The sequence below is a fragment of the Podarcis bocagei genome, assembly GCF_964188305.1.
Source record: "Podarcis bocagei genome assembly, chromosome: 1".
NCBI classification, from domain to species: Eukaryota; Metazoa; Chordata; class Lepidosauria; order Squamata; family Lacertidae; genus Podarcis; species Podarcis bocagei.
The window spans coordinates 41,486,728-41,505,823 of NC_138125.1; the positions used below are offsets into that span (position 1 = coordinate 41,486,728).

The window sequence follows — 19,096 nt, forward strand, 5'->3', positions numbered from 1 at the left end:
GCCTCCTTCCCAAAGCCCTCTGCTTTCAAATACTGCACAGTGTTATGGATGTTTGGGTTGAACCCACTTTTGGAAAATTACTCAAAATACGTCGTCTTAGAGCTTATTCTCATATTTGAGACCAATGCACTACATTTTTCAGTAAGCCTGTGGTGTCTTCTAGTTACGTTTGACAGTGGAACAGACTCCCTCAGAAGGTGGTGGATGCCCCGTCATTGGAGGTTTTTAAGCAGAGCTTGAATGGCCATCTATTATGGATGCTTTAGTTAAGATTCCTGCATTGCAAGGGGTTGGACTAGATTAGGCACCCCCAAACTCAGCCCTCCAGCTGTTTTGGGGCTACAGTTCCCATCATCCCTGACCACTGGTCCTGTTAGCTAGGGATGATGGGAGTTGTAGTCCCAAAGAGAGCTGGAGGGCCGAGTTTGGGGGTGCCTGGACTAGATGAGCCTTAGGGTCTCTTCCAACTCCACAATTATATGATTCTATTATTGAAACCAGTTTTTCATTCACCACAGAAAGTTATACTCAACTTGAAAATCCATCATGGTATCAACATGCACGCATCACCTCACCGTGGACTAATTTGGGCTGGAAGGGAGCATAGGCTACCAATCAGAGATATCACAAACTTGGCACGCCCTCAATGTAAATTCATACTGACCCATTTGGAAGACCATTTCATTATATGCAAATCCACTGGGGAAAAAAGTTAACTTTCATTGACTTCAACCCACAAAAAATATGACTTCAGCTCTAAGTATCTTCTTGAAATACTGGCATACTTTTTATTGTGGCTGTTGCCTAAAGCTAAAGTTTATTACAGGCACATATGGTAGTATTTGGGTTTTTTTAAAAAAAAAAGTTTGATGTTATTATATATTTGCTATTAAATGAGCACTCATGCTATAAATGGTGCTGGCTAGGAAAATAAATAAATGCATGAATTACACACAGACAACAACAGCTGATTCCTTAACATCACAAACATTATTAACACGTAGAGTATCTTCATATATTTTAGAGTTTGTGTGTATCTGATCGTCAACTAAAGCACCATGTACCATTGAAGGCAGAGTGTACATGTATCTATTCCCAGTAGTTTTAATAATTGGGAGTCAAAGATGGCGCTCCTCTTGCTCTTACCTAATTGCGTTAAAGAGCAGTGTTACCAGGAGAAAAGCAGTGAATACTGAGTGGCGCACAATAGGAGATGGAAAATAGATACAAGAAGCTAGGTCTCCAGGGGCAGTATTTTCTATTTGCTGGTCTACAGACTCACAGCTGATAATGCAAGTTGTAATTAATATAAAAGCAGGAGACAATATGGGGAAGGCTTGTACTAGCAGGGCCACAGGAGATCACTCTGCAGCTATCCAACGTTTCTCATTTATGCACACAGCCTTCCACAGAAACACAATTTTGCCAGTGTTTTTTCCCTTGAAAGTTAAAAAAAATTGATTTAGCACTATCATTGAATTTTGCTAAATCTAGAGAAGAGCATGGAAAGCACAAAAGTCTCTAGGAATTTGAGGCAAATCTGTTGCGTTACTATTTTGCCGTTGTTACAAATCCAGTGGACATATTAAGCATTTTAACTACTACTAGATCTGGCTTCTTCCTTTTTTAAAAAAAAGAAAAAGAATTACTTTCCAAACCCTGTTTATATGCCTATATATGGGTCACTCCTCTTGTGCAGTGCCAAGCACACTGATTTAACAAGCCTCAAACTTCTGTGTAAATGTCAGCTTACACAGATACAGATGGGTTAACTGTACATTCCTTATGCATCCCAAACTGGGCAAAATCACCTTAATTATGCAGGGGCCCCCTCTGGGACTGATTCTGATCTCATACTGCTTTTATAGTGGTACAACTCAATTTACCATGATGAAGTTGCTTCTATTTCACCATAATATGTGCAATAACAAATCTATGCACTTCAGTGACACACACAGGTGAATAAAATGAAGAAGATATAATCCACTGATTTTGATGAGTGTTTCAAATATATACAGAATCCAGAAACAGGCACTCCCTATACACAGCAAATAAATAAAACATTCCATTTCATAATACAGGGAAAGGAACTTCCACCTCTGGATTCCCATTAAGAAGATGTATAATATATTTTGTGCACAGGATTGAAGGTATTTCTTATAAATCCGTTTCACATATGGAAAATCTGGCATGGCACAGTGGCTATAGACCAAATCCATCTCATTTCACTTCAAGTCATTTCATCACATCTGTGGCATAGCCATAAAGAAGATGAGATCTTAAGTCACCCAAGTAGTACTATGGCAATCAGATAAGCTACACCACTTACTGTGGCCCTCATGATTTGGTCCTATATGCTAACATATTACAAGACACAAAATACTGTACAAGGTGGAAACATAACCTACTCCCAGGCTACAGCAAAGTAGCTAAATGTAAGAAATTTGAGAGCTAGCTGGGGTGATTGGCAACACACATAAAGAAGTTTCAGTATGGAGCATGAAGCTCTAAACTGGCTAAATCTGTAAAATAGTATATGTAATAGTATATAAAATAGGCATGTGTACATATATGCATACATGCACACATGTTTCACACACACGCACACACGTTGCAATTTGATGCACACTTACATAGGAGTAAGCCCCACTGTACTCAGTGAGATTTACTTCTATTCTGTAGCACTGAAGTTTGCTTTTATCTAATAATAAAACAAACTAATGAAAAAAACCACAGTTTAAAAATGTGTTCCTAAAATTATATTCCATGGATAAATAAAAACAATCAACGCTGTGCACAGAATTGCACAAATAATACAACAAATATGGCTTTTAGTGAAAAGGGGTAATTGTTTTTACATCCGCACCCTCACCCCAATCCAATGTGTTTTTAAATATTTTTATTAATTCTGAAGCATTCTGCGTAAATCTCTTACTGTGTATTTCTCCCAGTGGTGACAGTTTTCATAAACTTTTTAAAAACATTACCTTCCTTAAACTGTCTTTTTTAACATATCTATCCTAAAAGGATGTACCTGAAAGGTATATAAATCTCTTGTGCATTTTATATTTCAACTAAACTTTTAATCTAATCTATAAACCACCTGTGGGTACAAAAATGAGGCTTTAAAGGTAGGTTATTTACAAAAGCTGCCTCTTTCCAACAATTCCTTTTAGGTGCTAATTTTTTTACCTCACAAATCATTACCATACAGTTTTACCATATAATTATTCTCATACATTTGTGTTGGACACCTCTTCTGCTGCATTTGTATTGCTCTGTTCTATTTGGAATTGTTTTCTTGCTTTTACAATTGTAACGGTTTTGTCGGTTTTTATAACTGCACATTATATTGCTGTAACCCATTCTGAGACCTTATGGTGAAGGGCAGGTAATAAATCTTAGGACAAACAAATAAGTAAATAAATAAATAAATAGTACTTCTAGTTCTAGAGAGCGAGGTCCAACTCTATAAGGTGATGCCCTCCCCCACCCCATGAAAGACCTAAGCAAAAGGAGGAATCAAAAAATCATATGTAAGTGTTTGCCTGACTTCGACAACACCTTACCTAGCATGGCAATTGAGTCTCCATAGGGGAAATCCGGGCACATTTAAGAAAGTGACTAACTTTGCCATGATTTCATTAGAACCAAAATGGAACAGCATTATTATGTCAAATATAATGCATGCAGTGGATGTTAGCAAAACAGAAATGATTGAGTGACATTTATACAAAAATCACCAGAGAAGGTGTCAGCTTATCAAATATGTTATTCCTCAGTAGGGTTAAAATCTTGGTATCATATACGCTAAAGCCTGTAGCTTTGCAAGCCTCAAACCACAAACTATGGAATTTAGCGACATACTATTACTATTGCTGTGAGGGCAGATTACTTTCCTTTTTTATATTATACACAGTATGACCACTAGAAAATAATATAGTCACACTCCTGGAACCACCTACTCTTAAGCAGCCCTACTGAAATTGATACTACATTTCAAGTAATCCCTCCCTTTACTCAAGGGTTTGTAATGGTACGGTAAATATCGCTGCAACCATGGGATACCTGCTTCACACAAACTGCCTGCCATAGAGAGCAGAATCCATACATGCCGGTAGTAACATGGGTCTCAATCCTAAATCTTACAAAAAAGCCTTTATGCCCTGATCTTGCATTCCTGGCAATAGCCTTTTAGAGTAAGTGGATGTTCACTTCTTGGTTAATAAAAGAGCTAAAGATAAATCTGAGCAACCAGGAAAAAAGAATGTTGCCCTATGTAATTTATTCATTTTACCACAATCATGCTTTGCATGATGTTAGAAAACGGTGCAACATTTCAAAGTCCAGAAAAGAAAACTGAAGCACATATGAAAACAGATATTTTCTCCTACACATATGGAATCAATTTGTTGTAAATGGTGATGATAATTTTTTTAAGTACACATAAACGTACAGTCAATATATTAAGCAATTTCACATGTTACAAAGCAACAAACCCAGCAGGAACACACTCAACAAGAGCTGCACATCGTTCTGGCTCGGTTTCTATGTAGTTTTAAATAACTATTCATTGTATTAACAATTTACAATTTTAGGTTTAAACTTAAAAAATCTTATATATTTAAGAAAATGTAACATGTGAACTCATTCTCAACTACAGAAGAGTTTATAGGGTGGTCTTAGGAAGCCAATCTCTCAGCCTCAGTCATATGTATATGTATATATGTAACATGGGGATAATATAACTTTCCTTACACATCTATTGTAAGAATTATTGAGATAATGGTTATAAACAGTGTTGAGCACTTACATAAATATGAAGTATTGTTATATAGAAAAATGCTTGTGCAAATTATGCACATTAATATTTCCCAAACTCTGTTTTGATGTTTATCCTACAACATGAGGCCCAACTCATCCATGTTCTTGACAGGAGAGTCAGCTTTGGCCTCTGTGAAGAAAGAACTCAGCTTGAAATGATATACAAGCAAGGGGAAAGATTGGTATGTCTTTTCTCAAAACCATTAATTCAGAAATGCCAAAAGAAGCTGCAATCCTTTGAGTAGTTACATGCACGCAAGGCTCCTTGGAATCAGTGGGATTTCTATAGAAAATGATTCTGCGTAAACATTCAACTGTATAGGTTAAACAAACTGTTAGTTGCTATTGAAATACCTATAGTAGTTAACATTTTACTGCCATTATTTTAAAATATGAGTTATGGTTAACCCAAACGAAAACTGGAGCGTCAGGAATACATATTAGGCTATATATGTACACATGAAACAGTGATAAATTGTCATTCCTAAGAACCACAAGTTCTTAGCTAGAGTAGGTTTTTAGTTAGTCTGGTTCAGTCAGGGCATGGTTGTAATTACCTTCTACCCATCTATAGCTAATACCTTAGAGCAATAAAAGTATACGAGGGTGTTAAAAATTCAAATGCTAATTATGGGCTGTTATATTTACTAAATGCAGCATAGTATATAACAGTTGCAGCTTTTCAGTGGCTAGCATTATCCTAGTTGATATACAAAGTTATATGCCAACTTACCCTTACTATGCTATATAAAAGTTAACAGAACAATAAAATATAATTCAATATTTGCATTTTGTTGCCATCAACCGTAGCAGGGGTATCTGGCTTTCCTAGAAAACTTATTGCTTTTGTAGAGACCAAACTGTTTCTCCTACCAAGTTAAGTTAGATAAATATCACAGCAGTGGGGTCCCATAAAGAAAATATACAGTATTTGAATATCACGTATTCAAGAGCCCTTCTGTAAATATTAGCTAGTCTCTTATTTCTTCAGTATCCTTCAGCTATATTCTTAAGCTGGGTAGTGATATAAAATCATGAGCCCCATTAGTATCTAATATACTGCTGCCACCGCTGTAGACCTATACCCATAAACATACACAAGCACACTGAATAGAGGTATAGAGATTTGGGGGTGTCAAGTATCTGTCACAAACTGTCATATCCACAAGAGAAGCCCTGGCACAGAACAAATTAAATTACACTTCTTTTTAAAGCTGTCATTATTCATATTCAATCAATTGAAATATTGTCAGTATTTCAAATGCATATAAAACTATGAGAAGGATCCATGGATCAGAACAGTGGGCCAAGAAATAAAACAGAGGAAACAACATGCTGTCTGTGTCCTTCTGAAGTGGTTCATCATCACCCCTGCACCAACTTTCACCAAATGAGATTTAGCCTGGGGCTGTATTTTAAATATGCATATCAAAGCAAATGGGAGGGGGGAACAAACCTACAGAATCAAATTGGAGAAGTTTTCATGCTAACCATTCTAATTTGCAGGTAGGCATTCACAAATGAATCATTTCCAGCAAAATATTAAAATTACAAAAGGCACCATTATTACAAACTGCTTTTTAGAGCATTGTAATAAAACAAACCAGCTACATGAAACTTCCTACAAAGATAGATATCTGTATCTGTATACATACATACATACATACATACAATCTGCATCTACAACTATATAATATTAGTTTAAAGTTTTATGTTGGATGACAATGTTAACTCACACGTCTAATAAGACACTATTCCCTAAATGCAACTACATGATATAACTCTTCATTTCCCAGTTGGTGTTCTTGTTGCACAAATTATTGCTTTCTTTCAAGACAAATAGCAGGGGGCTAAGGTAAAAATGTTATGGCTCAAATCTCCAGGAAATAAAAGGCTTTAAATTGTAATACCCAGTGAAGTGGCAAACTCTAATGGGTGTAAGATAAATATATTGTCACTTTTTTGAGTTTGTTGTTTCAGATCAAAAAGGAAAAGAGGTTATTTTCCACTAAGGCAGTTATAAAATTATAAAATGCTAACCCCCTGAAACCTCATCCTATCACTGTAGGTGAATTTAAATATTATAATAGAGCACTTCAAATTGGCTTGATCATTCGCCATCTGCCAAGGCCCTAAACAGGCTAGTTTATCTAATCTCCTCAATATAAACATCAGCATGCTCCATTTCTACACTTCCACATGAAACAAATTCTTATAATGAAACTATTCTGGGAACACATGCAATGTTTTTGCACTGCTTTATATAGTGGATGCTGATCCTTCAGGATGCCTATCATTTCAGAACCTTTTCTAAGGGTCCCACAAACTCACATGCACACTACTTTAAGGTTTGAAATTGCATACAAGAAATATTTGTCAAAGTTCTGTCATGCTTCATGGACCTTATTAGCAGCAAATGACATCATAAAACAACAAGGAAACTTTCAGTAGTTTCTACTCGTACGTGTGTGTGTGTGTGTGTGTGTGTGTGTGTGTGTGTGTGTGTAGCTTAAGAGTGATAATTATAAAATACTAAATATCATGAAAATTTGTCCCTGAAGTTACCATATTTCAAAAGAAGGGGAAATTGACAATGGAACGATAGAATCATAGTATTTAAAAATTAAATAAATGGTTTACAACGTATATAAACCTGAGGTGTTTTTTCTTTTCATTTTACAACTACTTCTGCTCTTCTGAACAAAGGTAATACACAACAAAAGCAAATATTTAACTACCTGACAACATGCTTTCAAAAAGGAAAATAATCAAACAGAAAACTGCTTCTTCACATGTATATCTACTTTTCTTGGCATATTAAAGATTACCTCTAGATGCCTATACATAGCATATGAATCCCCTTTTAATACCCCACAGTTAAAATATTGTTCCTAACATGGTCTGTGTTGTTTGTTTCATGAGCTCATTGCCAAAGCCTAAGTAACTCCCCCCAACCGGTTTCTTCACTGTATTTTCTTCTTCCCCAAGTTTAAAAGCTTAACAATGTAGATACTTATGGTAAATTTTCCCAAGTTCTTCTCTGAAGTAAATTGGCAAACACATGCAGAAAAACCACTGCCAGACATGCAGCTGCACTTGTGAACATTCCACCAAAACATTAACTTATTCACCAGCTACTGAAGTGATAAAACTAACCACTAACCTGTAGCTAGTTACTCAATCTTAATTCTCTCCAGCCTCTGCAGTGCATTGGCTCATCAAAGTTATTGCAATTTATTATGAAGATGCTCCAGGCACTTGGCAATAAGTCCACATTCTAATAATAAGTTGTATCATAGAAAAAGCACTGGAAACCATAACTTTGTTTTAATGCAATGTATAATTGCCAATAAGTCTCAACACTTGACATTTAGAGACAGAGTGCAGAAATCAACAACTTTTTACTAAGTTTCTATTTACTACTCCTTTTCTGTGACATTGATCATAGGTCTTGCAAAGCAGAAAAGGCTGCATCTACCAATTCGACAGTTTGCCAACTCTTCCGTTTACTCAGATCATGAACTCTGCAAGCCATAAGTTAACCTTTCGGTAACTGAATGAAAAGGGCCCCTCTCCCACCCCCAAAAACTGAAGGAAAAAAAACTTTAAAATATCCTACTGAAAATGAAGCATGATTTAAAGCAGATAATTACAAAATAGTGGGGATGGTGGTGGTAATAACAACAATCCACAGATTTACTAAATGTGTTATAACCTTTACAAATTATCAAAAAGACTTACATGGTCTGCTAAGTTTGTGGATGATCCTGAGAGCTCTTCATGATCAGATTTGGAGCTGCCATCTCTTTCATCAATAACTAGATCTATGGGCATTTTGCCTTTCAAACAGCTAATGTACCGATGGCAGAAATTATCACACAACTCATGGACCTGGATATATTTAAATAAAGGGAAAGAAAAAGAAAATTAAAAATAATAATTGAGTGTGGGAGGAAAAATATCAGATTGCAACTGGAGAGGGTTTTCCCCCAGTTGTGAAAGAAATCTATTCCAAGAATAACTCTAATTAAGGGGCATAATAGTTGAAGGCAAGGAAACAATAGAGAAATTGTTACAGCACATATTATTCCCCTGAGACTTGCCTGAGCAACAAGTTAGGAAGGGGGAGAGCCTACTCTATAGACAGAAGAAAATCTGATTTAGGATAATATCAAAAGCACTGAAATCTGGACAAACGTAAATAAAATCTAGAAGCATAGGCAGTTCAGCAGGGAAGAGTGATAGAAAGGATTGGGACAGAGCAGTGAACATTTTGAAACCTCCTATAGGAACTAGGAGAGATCTTTATCACAAAATCATTTCCTTGTAGCACCTTAGCCTTTCCGTAGGCACTGTGACTCTCTTTGTAATCTTAATGTTTTGCTCGGAGATAATGGGAGGATCAGGTCTGCACTGAATGAGAAGATACTTAATTTTAAAATACTATCCCTGGTTGAAGAAAATTGCAGAGGGCTGGAAGACAGAGAGGGGAGATACAATCGATTGGGAAAGGAGGGGCTAGTTGAAAGGGTGATTGGAACTGGAAATAATAGAGAAGTTCCAGAAGGGGGGGGGGGAAGTGCCTGTTTTGTTGAGTGTCACCCGGTGCTTTGTAGTACTAGTTACAGTGTCCAGCTGACATTTCCCAAAAGACAACCTTTAAGATGCAGGGATGGGCGGGTGTTAGAGAATAAAAAAGGAGGTAGCACCCCTTGCTCTTACCTTTTCTAATTCCAAAAGGTGAAACCTTAAGACTTGTATTGCTTGGATCATCTGAAAGAAAATTGGGAGCAGAGAAGTTGTCATTTGGGAGACGGAAAAACCCAAGCAGGGAGCCGCTGATGGTCAGGGCGCACCCTCATTATCCAGGATTTTAGCTCATTGGACACGCTCGGGCAATTTTGATCAACTTTAACCTAAAGCACTTTTTTTAAAAAAAACCTTACTCTCTCTCTCACACACATTTAAAGAGAAGCAGTTATTAGTGGTTTACAGAGGTGTCCTTCCCCCAGTGGTTTCTGAAAGTCCGCAAAGCAACCAAGCAGCTAAACAGCCACTCGCCACACCACCGGCTTTTTAAAAAGAAGAAAAGGTGAAATGCTCCAGATGAATGGTTTGCCTTCACTTCTTTTGCAAGCGGATTTCTAGTACTTTTAATATTGAAATCACCCACATTAGCAAAAGAATCGTGTTGCCACCGTTTCCTTCCCTTTTGCTTCCCGGGGCTTAAACCCAGCTTTGCAATGCATTGGGGACTCAAGTGTTTGTTGTCCTCTTGCCATGTTTAAGAACTGGAGCTCTTTGAAGCCCCTGGATAAGGATGGTTCGCTCTTTCCCGGTTCCTTAGTGTCACTTTCTATAAGCATCTTTCTTTCTTTCTCTGTCTTGTCTGTTTCTCTCTCTCTCTCTCTCTCTCTCTCTCTCTCTCTAACACACACACACACAGCCTGCTTAGCAATTATACCTTTTTTTAAAAATAATAATAATTAAAAAAGGGCGAGCTGGGGTTTCTTGGAGAGAGGGGCAAGAAAAGTCAAAATGGGGTTGGGGGTGAAGTGAACCTTACCAAATTGTCCAACTCTGGATTTGAAGAAAAAAGTGGCTTTTCCGCCCGAACCTACATGAAGTAGAAGTAAGGGAAGGGGGGGAAATCAGTGCATATTTCAGCTGTCTTTAACATACACACTCCTATTAACACCCCCCCCCACCCAAACACCACCAGCAGCAGTCCAAACTGGAGGGGGAAAGGATATAAATATGTGAACTAAAGGAGAGTGCCGCAAAGTGAAGGCCACTCTGTGCAGTTTCTGCCCCCAAACCCACCCCACCCACCCACCCTGTTTAACTGAGAGGTTTCAGAAAGACTTAAAACCCTTCGCAGAGTTTTTAACTCCCCACCCGCATTTAACAATGCCCCTTTCCTGTTAAGCTAAGAGTGACCAATGAATGTCTCCCAGTGTCCACTGAAGAGAGAGAGGGGGAAAGAGAGAGAGAGAGAGAGAGGAGAGAGAGAGAGAAAGGGGAGACGGGGAGAAGAGAGGGGGGTGCGGGTGAAGATATGATTTGGGCCAGTTTTTGGCGAGGAATCTTTCCTCACAAACACAACCATGTTATGTAAGCACTCTCACACGCTTCGTTTCTCTCCCTCACAACTTGGAATGAGACATGGGAAAAGTTGTGTTGTTGCGTTTTGCGCGGGGTGGGGTTGGGTTGGGGGGGGGAGAAGAGGTGTTTTGTGCGAGGTGTTGCTTTTGCCTGGGGGGGGGGTGTTGCGCGGGGTGGGGGGAGAAAAGGCGGGTTAAAAAGCGTTCGACCTGTTTGGCGAAGACGGCGATGTCCTCGTTGAAGGAGTCTGAGGAGCAGACGTCTCCGCCGGCCACCCCAGGCTCTCGCGGGGTACAGGTCGCCAGCTCGCACTTCTCAAAGACCAGAGCTAAGAGGGGGAACAACGGGTGCCTGCCGGGCAGTGACACACAAAAGAAAAAAGGGGGTGGGGTGGGGTGGGGGTTAAAGGAGATGTTGAGAGGAGGAGGAGAAGGAGGAGAGAGAGGGTGGGGGAGAGAGAAAAAAAAGTCTGATCAACAAGTATTTTTTTTTTCCTGTCGAAAATAAAAAGCAAAACACGTCCACGCTTTCTCACAACGCCTCAGCCTTTCCATAAAGGAAAAAAAAATGGGGCGGGGGAGGGGGGGAAGCAGCACTGGAAAGCGAGGCCAAGGCCAGAGAGGAAAACAACATACATACACACATGCAAACTTTAAATTAAAAAAAAAAAGAAGCGCCAAAATCGGGCCCTCACGAACCTATAAGCCAATACAATAAGCACCGAGAAGGCGAGCAGTAAGTAGCTCAGCTGCCAAGTTTTCGTGGTTTCCACAATAACTAAAGGAGGGGTGGGGTGGGCGCTCCTGCCCCCAAGCTAAAAGGGGAAACTTTATTCTTACGCAAACTGTTTAAACTGCTTAATATCTCGGTGAAATCTAACAGCAGCCAGAAAACGTGCATTTTTGCTGAAGGGAAGGGAAGAGGGGGGAAGAGGATGCCAGCAAAGTTTCTCCAGGCTGAAGAAGGGCATCCTGATAAAAATACCAACTGCCCAGCCATAAACGAGCTGAACAGAAATATATGTATATTAAATACTAACACAGACACCCCAATTGCCCTAGCAGACATTGAAGTAGGGGAAAGCGAAAGTATGGCATTTGTGTATAAGCAGAAAATGTGTTTTTCTCTAGTTTTTCCTTCTTTATCTCTCCTCGGATGGTGATGACACTACATCCTATTTTAGAGCAATGTAATAATAAGCCAAACAGATCTGTACTGATGAGAGTTACTTCCATTCTCCCAACTACAATGCTTAGTTGTTCTCCTGTGGATGTCAGTAACTCCCACCTCTTTTCTCAATTTATTTTTGTCCGCGTTGGGGGTGTTTTCAAAGGACTACCCCCACCGTCTTATTTTTGAGTCGGCTCTATATTTACAGCTCAGCCCCTAAATAATAAACAAAACAACCCCCGTGGAACTTACTTCTGTGTAAAATGTGCCTGCGGAACTATACAAAGGCTTACTCTCCGGTTAGGGAAGCCTGATCAAGGCTGCTTTAACTGAAAAAGGGAATACAGTTTCAGTTTACCTTATGGGTCCATCCGAAATATCGGTGGATTTCTGCACTGTAGTGCACTCCCCCATATAGGGGTTCACGGCATTCCTGACTAAACCGACCTAAATTGCTCTTATCACTTAAAAGAAGCGCAGCAACACAGGGAAGGGCAGCCTGTTTGAAAACGCTGCTCGAAACCTTCCCCTGCCATTTCCCTCTCGCATGGAAGCAGCAGGGCTACCCGCTCGGAACTCTTTGCTACGATCGTCTCTGCTCTGAAAGAAGATCCCCGAGCCCTCCGCGCGCGCACCCCCTCCGCACAGAAGCTGCAAAGGACCCGGGCCATGGCGCCGGGCTCGCCCTGCCTCGTACCTACCCGTAGATCGCATCCTTGTCCCGCTTCAGGGCGTCGTTGACAGCCGATCCCATGCTGGCCGGCATGACATTGGGGTGCGGGGCGTGGGCTCCATAATGCTGGCTGGCATGGAGTGGCGGCCCGTGGTTCAAGTGGTGGACTGGGGGGATCGGCCTGGGGGCGTGAGGGTCTCCGTACATGGAAGCAGGTACCCCTACTCCGTCCATCCCGCCGTAATGAGGCAGCTCATCGTACTGTCAAAAAGAAAATGGGCCAGAAGAAAGAAAGAAGAAAGAAAGAAAGAAAGAAAGAAAGAAAGAGAAAGAAAGAAAACCAGGAGGAGAAAAGAGGGTTTGAGGAAAGGAAAAAAGAGCAAAAAAAGAGGGAGAGAGAAATAAAATAAAAAAAACACAACAACAACAAAAGTCAGAAGAGAGTAAAGCACCCAGACTCAGACAAAACAGAGCAAAACTACAAACCAGGACCAGCCACAACAGAGAGAGGGGAGGGTGGAGAGAGAGAAAGCTGTACAGACTGAAATCAAAATAAAAAGTGCAGTTTATAGAGCTGGGGGAAGGGAATGAAGGGACCGGGAGTATGTGTGTGTGCGAGAGAGACAGAGTGTGTGTTTTTGCTGATGGCGAGGAGAAATCTACCGAAGGCAAAATAAAGGAGGAAACTGGAAGCGTGGAGAGGGAGAAGCGAAAAATGTTCGCCGAGTCAGAAGAGAGCGGAGCACGAATAAACAAAACAACCCACAAGTAAACAGATTAATACTTCGGAGCGGCGGTGGGAAGCAGGGCTGGGAAGGGAAAGGAAGAACGCGAGGGAGGAGTGGGGTGGGGGGTGGGAGAGCAAATAATCTGAAAGTTACCAGAAACATTATTTAGCAGCAATTCCCCCTTGTCCTTGTCAAAACCAGAGACAAACCAAGCAGCAAACGTAGCTGAATTTCCTAGGCGGCGGCGGCGGCAGCAACAGCCACAGCAACAGCAGCGGCGGCGGCAGCAGCAGCAGCAGCAGCAGCAGGCAAGCCTTCCCCCCTGTGAACCCCGCGCCACTGAGCAGCTAGAGAGGAGCAGGGAAATCGCGCTGCTGGGGAAAAAGCTAGAGAGGAAAGAAGCGTGGAACAATTGCAGACAGACACACACACACGCACGCACGCACATTCACACAGAGGGAGAGAGGGAGAGAGATAGACACACACACACACACACTCGCGCACACGCGCGCACACACAAAACCGGTGAATAATTTTTGCTGCTATTTGTTTTGTTGTTTTTTAAATAGTGGCCGCCATGAGCAGCAGCGACCGAGGCGAGCAAATCCGACAGGCCCTCTTAAGAGAGGATTTATACACGTAAGGTAAGTGTTGGAGATTTAAACCTACCCTTTGCGCCATCAGTCTGCGCTCCGATAAACTCCTGGAGGTGTCCTATATTTAATATCCCAGTCCAGCAACAACAACAAAAAGTGATTGAGTGGTGAAGAAGAAGAAGAATCCCTTTTCCCCCTTGTCCTTTCGACCCACTTATAGACTTCTCCAGCACGCTTAAATAATCATAAAAGACAACAGCAATAACAATAAAAAGTAGGCAAAGAACCCCGTCGAGTTTGTGATCTTCTTTTTTCCCGCGCGCTGCTTCTCCGTTTCCCCTTTCTCTGTCTCTTTCCTTTTTTTTCTTCCTTTGCGTAAAAAATAATAATAATTAAAAAAAATTAAAAATCGTCAACCCCCCAACTGAAGGTTACGATCGGCCCGTCAGCAACCCACATGTAACCAAACTGTCGTGTCTCATGGCTTTTTGCCACTCCAGCTGTCAATCAAAGCCATGGAATGTCAAGGTAGTGAATGAATGATGGCTGATGATGATGAAGAAGAAAAGAGGAATCTTTTTAACCTCGGGTTCTTCTCTCAGTAACTCCGCGTTTGGGGTTTGTCTTGTAGGAGAGCTATAGGTTCTTTTCTCCCTCTCTCCCCCTTTTTTTTAACTACCGGGAGGGGGAGGGTGGGGTAGGATGCGAAGAAAAATGGAATAGTTTGCAAAACGTGGACTTCCTCCGTTCTTTTTTTTTCCCCCGGTAGGTATTTTGTCTCCCTCTTCACCTCTCCCTCTGAGATGAGTGAGTGTCAGTAAGTGTTGGCAGGTTGGCTGCTGGCTGGCTTATAGAAGAGGCTCAGTTTTGCAGCGCTGATCGGCGGGAGAATGAAATGACGGAACCCGGAAGTAGTGGTGGCCATAGCCAGTCCTACAACAGAGACACATACAAGGGAGAGGGGAGAGGGAGAGGAGAGGAGAGGAGAGCGAGCACAGAACCAGCGAGCGAGCGAGCGAGCGCTTAAAGCCTGTGATATGCAGAGTATGCAATCAGGGCTGCTTCCACGCCACCCGGGGAGGGGGGGGGGAAGAAAGCCACCCTGCAAATCACACCCATAGCAAATCAACGTGCCTTTTCAGATAGGAAAGGGAGAGTGTGGGATAAAGAAGGAGGCACAGGAGAAGGAAGAGAGGGAGAGAAAGAAAGGCTGCCTGGCTTCGTGCGTGCGCGTGGTGGGGGAACTGCAAAAAGCCAGAAATGGGGTGGGGGGGGTGGGGAAGTGCCATACAAGCCTAGCACTGGCATGCTTTTTATTATTAGATTATTTTATCACTCAATACCCTTATCTGCCTAACTGCACTCTTTAGCCAGCGCTTCGCATTGTGTCCCCCCCCCCCCTTCAGTCTCTCTCTCTTCTGAGGTTACTTCTAGCAGCGATTCAATGGCCACTATGCAAGCCGAAGGAACTCAGGCAGTTGCAAAGGTTTAAAGGGGGGGGGGAGAGAGTTAGAGAGAGAGAGCATGCAAAGTTGATCTGCCAGCGGAAACTAGCCTGCTTTAAACAAAGTCCTCCGTCCATGCCAGAATCTTGTATTCAAAGAGATCTCTGTGTGCGTGTTTCCTTTTCTGTGTGAAACCACTACCTTTTAGCTGTTGTTGTCGAAATTACTTTTCCAGGAGCAGAAGATAGACCAACCCCATTTGGCATCGTTCTTCATTAAGTGATCGCTTCCATCAGCCACGCTGTGTGATGTTTTTGGAAGGGGGGGTGGATGAGAGAGGGAAATCTTTTTAGGTTTTGCTCTGAGGCTGCCAGGAGACTGGAAGGCAAAATCACTATCTTAAAATAGTGGTGTAGAATGCACTGGGGTCTTGTTGTTGCTGTTGTTGCTGCTGTTGTTGTTTTAAATGGGCCAATCCGTCCTGTTATTGTGAACATGTACAATTTTACCTGTGTTTTGTGGAACCTGTGCTCAAAGTATTTGCCCTGGTAATGTCTTTTTTACGGCTATGTTAATTACAGCAAAGTTATTCAGCAAATCGAGTGAAATGGTGCTCCCTTTTTCCGTTCCCAAGGATCAAATGAACTTTTGAAAATACACACAACACACTTTCTTCGTCTTTCTCCCTCGCTCCTTCTCTCTCTCACTCTCTCTCACACACACATACATACACACGCTACCTATCACGTTAGTGTGTATGTGTTTGTGCAGCTTCCTCCAATCACTTTGCTGGAACTAAAACATGCCTTACCTCAGAGCAGTCAATTACCAAAGCTACCCGAGATCATCAATCATGGGGAATGCTTGAAGTTTAGGGGAGGAGCAATGGTCAAACTATTGATTGCTGCAGTTTTGTACTCCCCCCTCCCCCCTCTCTCTCTTTCATGCTCCCTGAACATAAAATCTAAACCAGACAATACTGTTAATAGTGGGGTTTATCAATGTATCTACTTGTGAATGTGGCCTCGCACATACATAGCATTGAAGGGGGGGGGGAGAACAACTCCCCCCAAAACAATGACACCACTGCTTAAACTGGGAAGAGGGAGAGTCGGAGGGAGAGTCGGTTCTTCGTAACAGGGTCACAGTGAAGGAAAGTTGGGGAGGAAAGGGAGGGAAAAAATCACCCAAGTGGGGGTGGGGTTGGCTCTAGAAATTTGGCCAGATTTTAATGGGCGATGGGAATGTGCTCCAGAGGTCAATAAAGCCCTCCAAAATGATGAATGATTGAGTACCTGTGATGATGATAGTGATTACCGGAGCAATTAAACAGTTTGATTAAATGAGCCATCATAACAATGATGTCTGCGGGAAATCAGCCCTCACATATAAAGAAAGATAGCGTGGAGAGAGAGGCTGACAAACGCCACTGGGCATGGCTTCGCTTTCCCAGAGCGCTCAGCCTGGCAAAGCGGGAGAGGCTGAACGCGCCGCTCCAGAGGCGAGCGAGGCGAGGAAAGGATCGGCGAGACTTTAAGCCAGACTTGCGCGCTCTCTTCCAACACCCTCTGAAGCTGCGGAGCCAGATCCAGGACGCTGCTTTTTCTCCCCCTTCTCTCTCCCCCCCCCCGTTTCTTCCCTCCCCTCTTCCTTTCTCCCCTCTAGAGGACCTCTTCCAAGATTAAAGCCGTCCTGAAGAGCAAGCGCTCTCCTCTGTGGCTGACTTGCCCGGGACTTTACTGAAAGGTGAGTAAAACCGCCCTCCGTATGCAGATCTCTTTCAAGCGGCGCTTAAGTCGGTTCCTTTGGCGAAAGGCGTCTTTCGGGCGGGGGGTGGCGGAGGGAAGGTTTTTGTCGTGGTGCAGTATTTTCTACTCTGTCTTATAAATCGGTAACGCAGTTCAAGATATTCATGGTAATGAATACTTGGTTAATCCTTTGGGTGCCCGGAGACCTACAGAGCAGTAGGTTATGCAAATCCTTTCCTACTTTTGCAGCTGGACTCTTCCAACGGATTGCTTTAAAAGAGATCTACTCCTCGATGAATGGTGCTTACGGAGGCTTTTTCCCTCCTTCTTCCGAAAATGTCACTTTCCTAAATTCCTTGGGAATCGCTTTGTTGTAACACAGCCAACACAATCCCGCCTTCCAGGACACATTTTAAACTTGTATTCTAGGGAGGGCAGCAAGAATTGACCTTGCAGGGGATAGAGAAAGCCTTAGTTTAGAAATCTATAGGGGGGTGTATGTTAGGATAGTTTGTAAAAAATAATAATCCAGTTGCATGAAAGACTTTCATATACTTGGGCTCATAGGAAGGAAAGTTGGTGCGTTTGATTTCTGTTCCAACCACTTGACGGCTAGGCTTCTGTAACGCTGATTTGCATGGCACTTTTGAGTTGAATATCTTTCGAAAGAGATCGAGCATCTGAATAAAACAACCGAACACCTAAATATCCCAATAACAAAAATAACAAAATCTGGAAAATAAACGAGGACATTTGCCGTCTCGAATGCTACATTTTAATTTCTGTTCCCCGCCCCCCCGACTGTCTTTTTCTTCTGTTGAAGTTACCTGAAAGAATACAAAGTAATAACAACAATGTGGCCAATTTCATACCCTCCTTGGGTCGGTGAAAAGCTAACCCCATCTCCAAATCGGTAAAACGCACATTTCCCGGGTAGCTAATTGAGAGTAGCACTGTTCTTGATTTAGAGTCTGAAGTTGGTTATCGGAATTTGGACGCATGTGAGATATGTGAGATGGGTTACATTTGGGCTGATAATAATAATAATAATAATAATAATAATAATAATAATAATAATAATAATAATAATACATTGTACAGTCCTCAACATATTTAGTCAGAAGGAAGGCCCTTTTATGTCAGTGGGATTGACTCTCATATAAGTGTGCTTAGGACGGCAGCCACAGTGGACTTCAGTGATATTTCCAAGCTAGCTTGTCCCTTCAGAGCCTTGTCCTCTTGCAAGCTGCAAGTGGGGCTTTCCTCCTTTCTAGAACCGGCCCAAAGTCCAAAAAAGAAATTAGGTGTCCGGCGTGGAAATGCATCTCCGTCAAGAATCCGCTTCCCCCTTCCTTCCCTCCCCCCCCCTTTTGGCCCAGGCTGGAAATGGTTTTAACAGGCGGTAAAATTTCATCTTGTGGTGTCAAATTGGGGTCAGTTGGGGGTTAGGGTTCTCAGTGTCCGCGAAGGAGCTGTCCAGCTGTGTGGGGATTCATTAAGGGCAAAAGATCCGTTTCAAGAAAAACAATACAGAGACAATCAGTAGGCTAAAGATCCTCTCCAAATCGCATTTTACAAGTGCGCCAGAACAAATATGGATGCTGAAACCCTATTCACTCCAAACTTCCAAACCGCTTCCTTTGTCTCTCGGAAAATCCTCTAAAACTTCAAGAATCTGTTTTCAGCAACCAGGCTTTTGGAAGGGTGGCATCTTTACAATTTGAGTGTCTTTTTAGATTTATTTTTTTTTAAATTACTCCTCTCTTTTTGACAGAGCGGAATTGCACAACAGGTAATATCTCAGTCT

At 41.8% G+C, this 19,096-nt stretch overlaps 1 protein-coding gene across 13 annotated transcripts in view; it reads right to left on the bottom strand.

Moving 5' to 3' along the window:
- The window catches only part of MEIS2 (Meis homeobox 2), a 230,469-nt gene extending 215,324 nt beyond the window's left edge, over positions 1-15,145 (bottom strand). The window contains exons 1-6 of one of the 13 annotated variants that reach the window (XM_081209146.1): positions 14,170-15,145; positions 12,801-13,458; positions 11,139-11,280; positions 10,391-10,441; positions 9,547-9,597; positions 8,566-8,715 (exon numbers count right to left, since the gene is read on the bottom strand). In XM_081209146.1, the coding sequence (XP_081065272.1) occupies positions 8,566-8,715; positions 9,547-9,597; positions 10,391-10,441; positions 11,139-11,280; positions 12,801-13,006 (600 nt within the window). In that variant the 5' untranslated portion in view covers positions 13,007-13,458; positions 14,170-15,145. Of the gene's footprint in view, positions 1-8,565; positions 8,716-9,546; positions 9,598-10,390; positions 10,442-11,138; positions 11,281-12,457; positions 12,682-12,800; positions 13,459-13,653; positions 14,132-14,169 lie in introns of those variants that run through there. The other 12 variants (XM_081209139.1, XM_081209145.1, XM_081209148.1 and 9 more) reach the window with 12 other exon arrangements.
- Between the last annotated feature and the right edge of the window lie 3,951 nt (positions 15,146-19,096).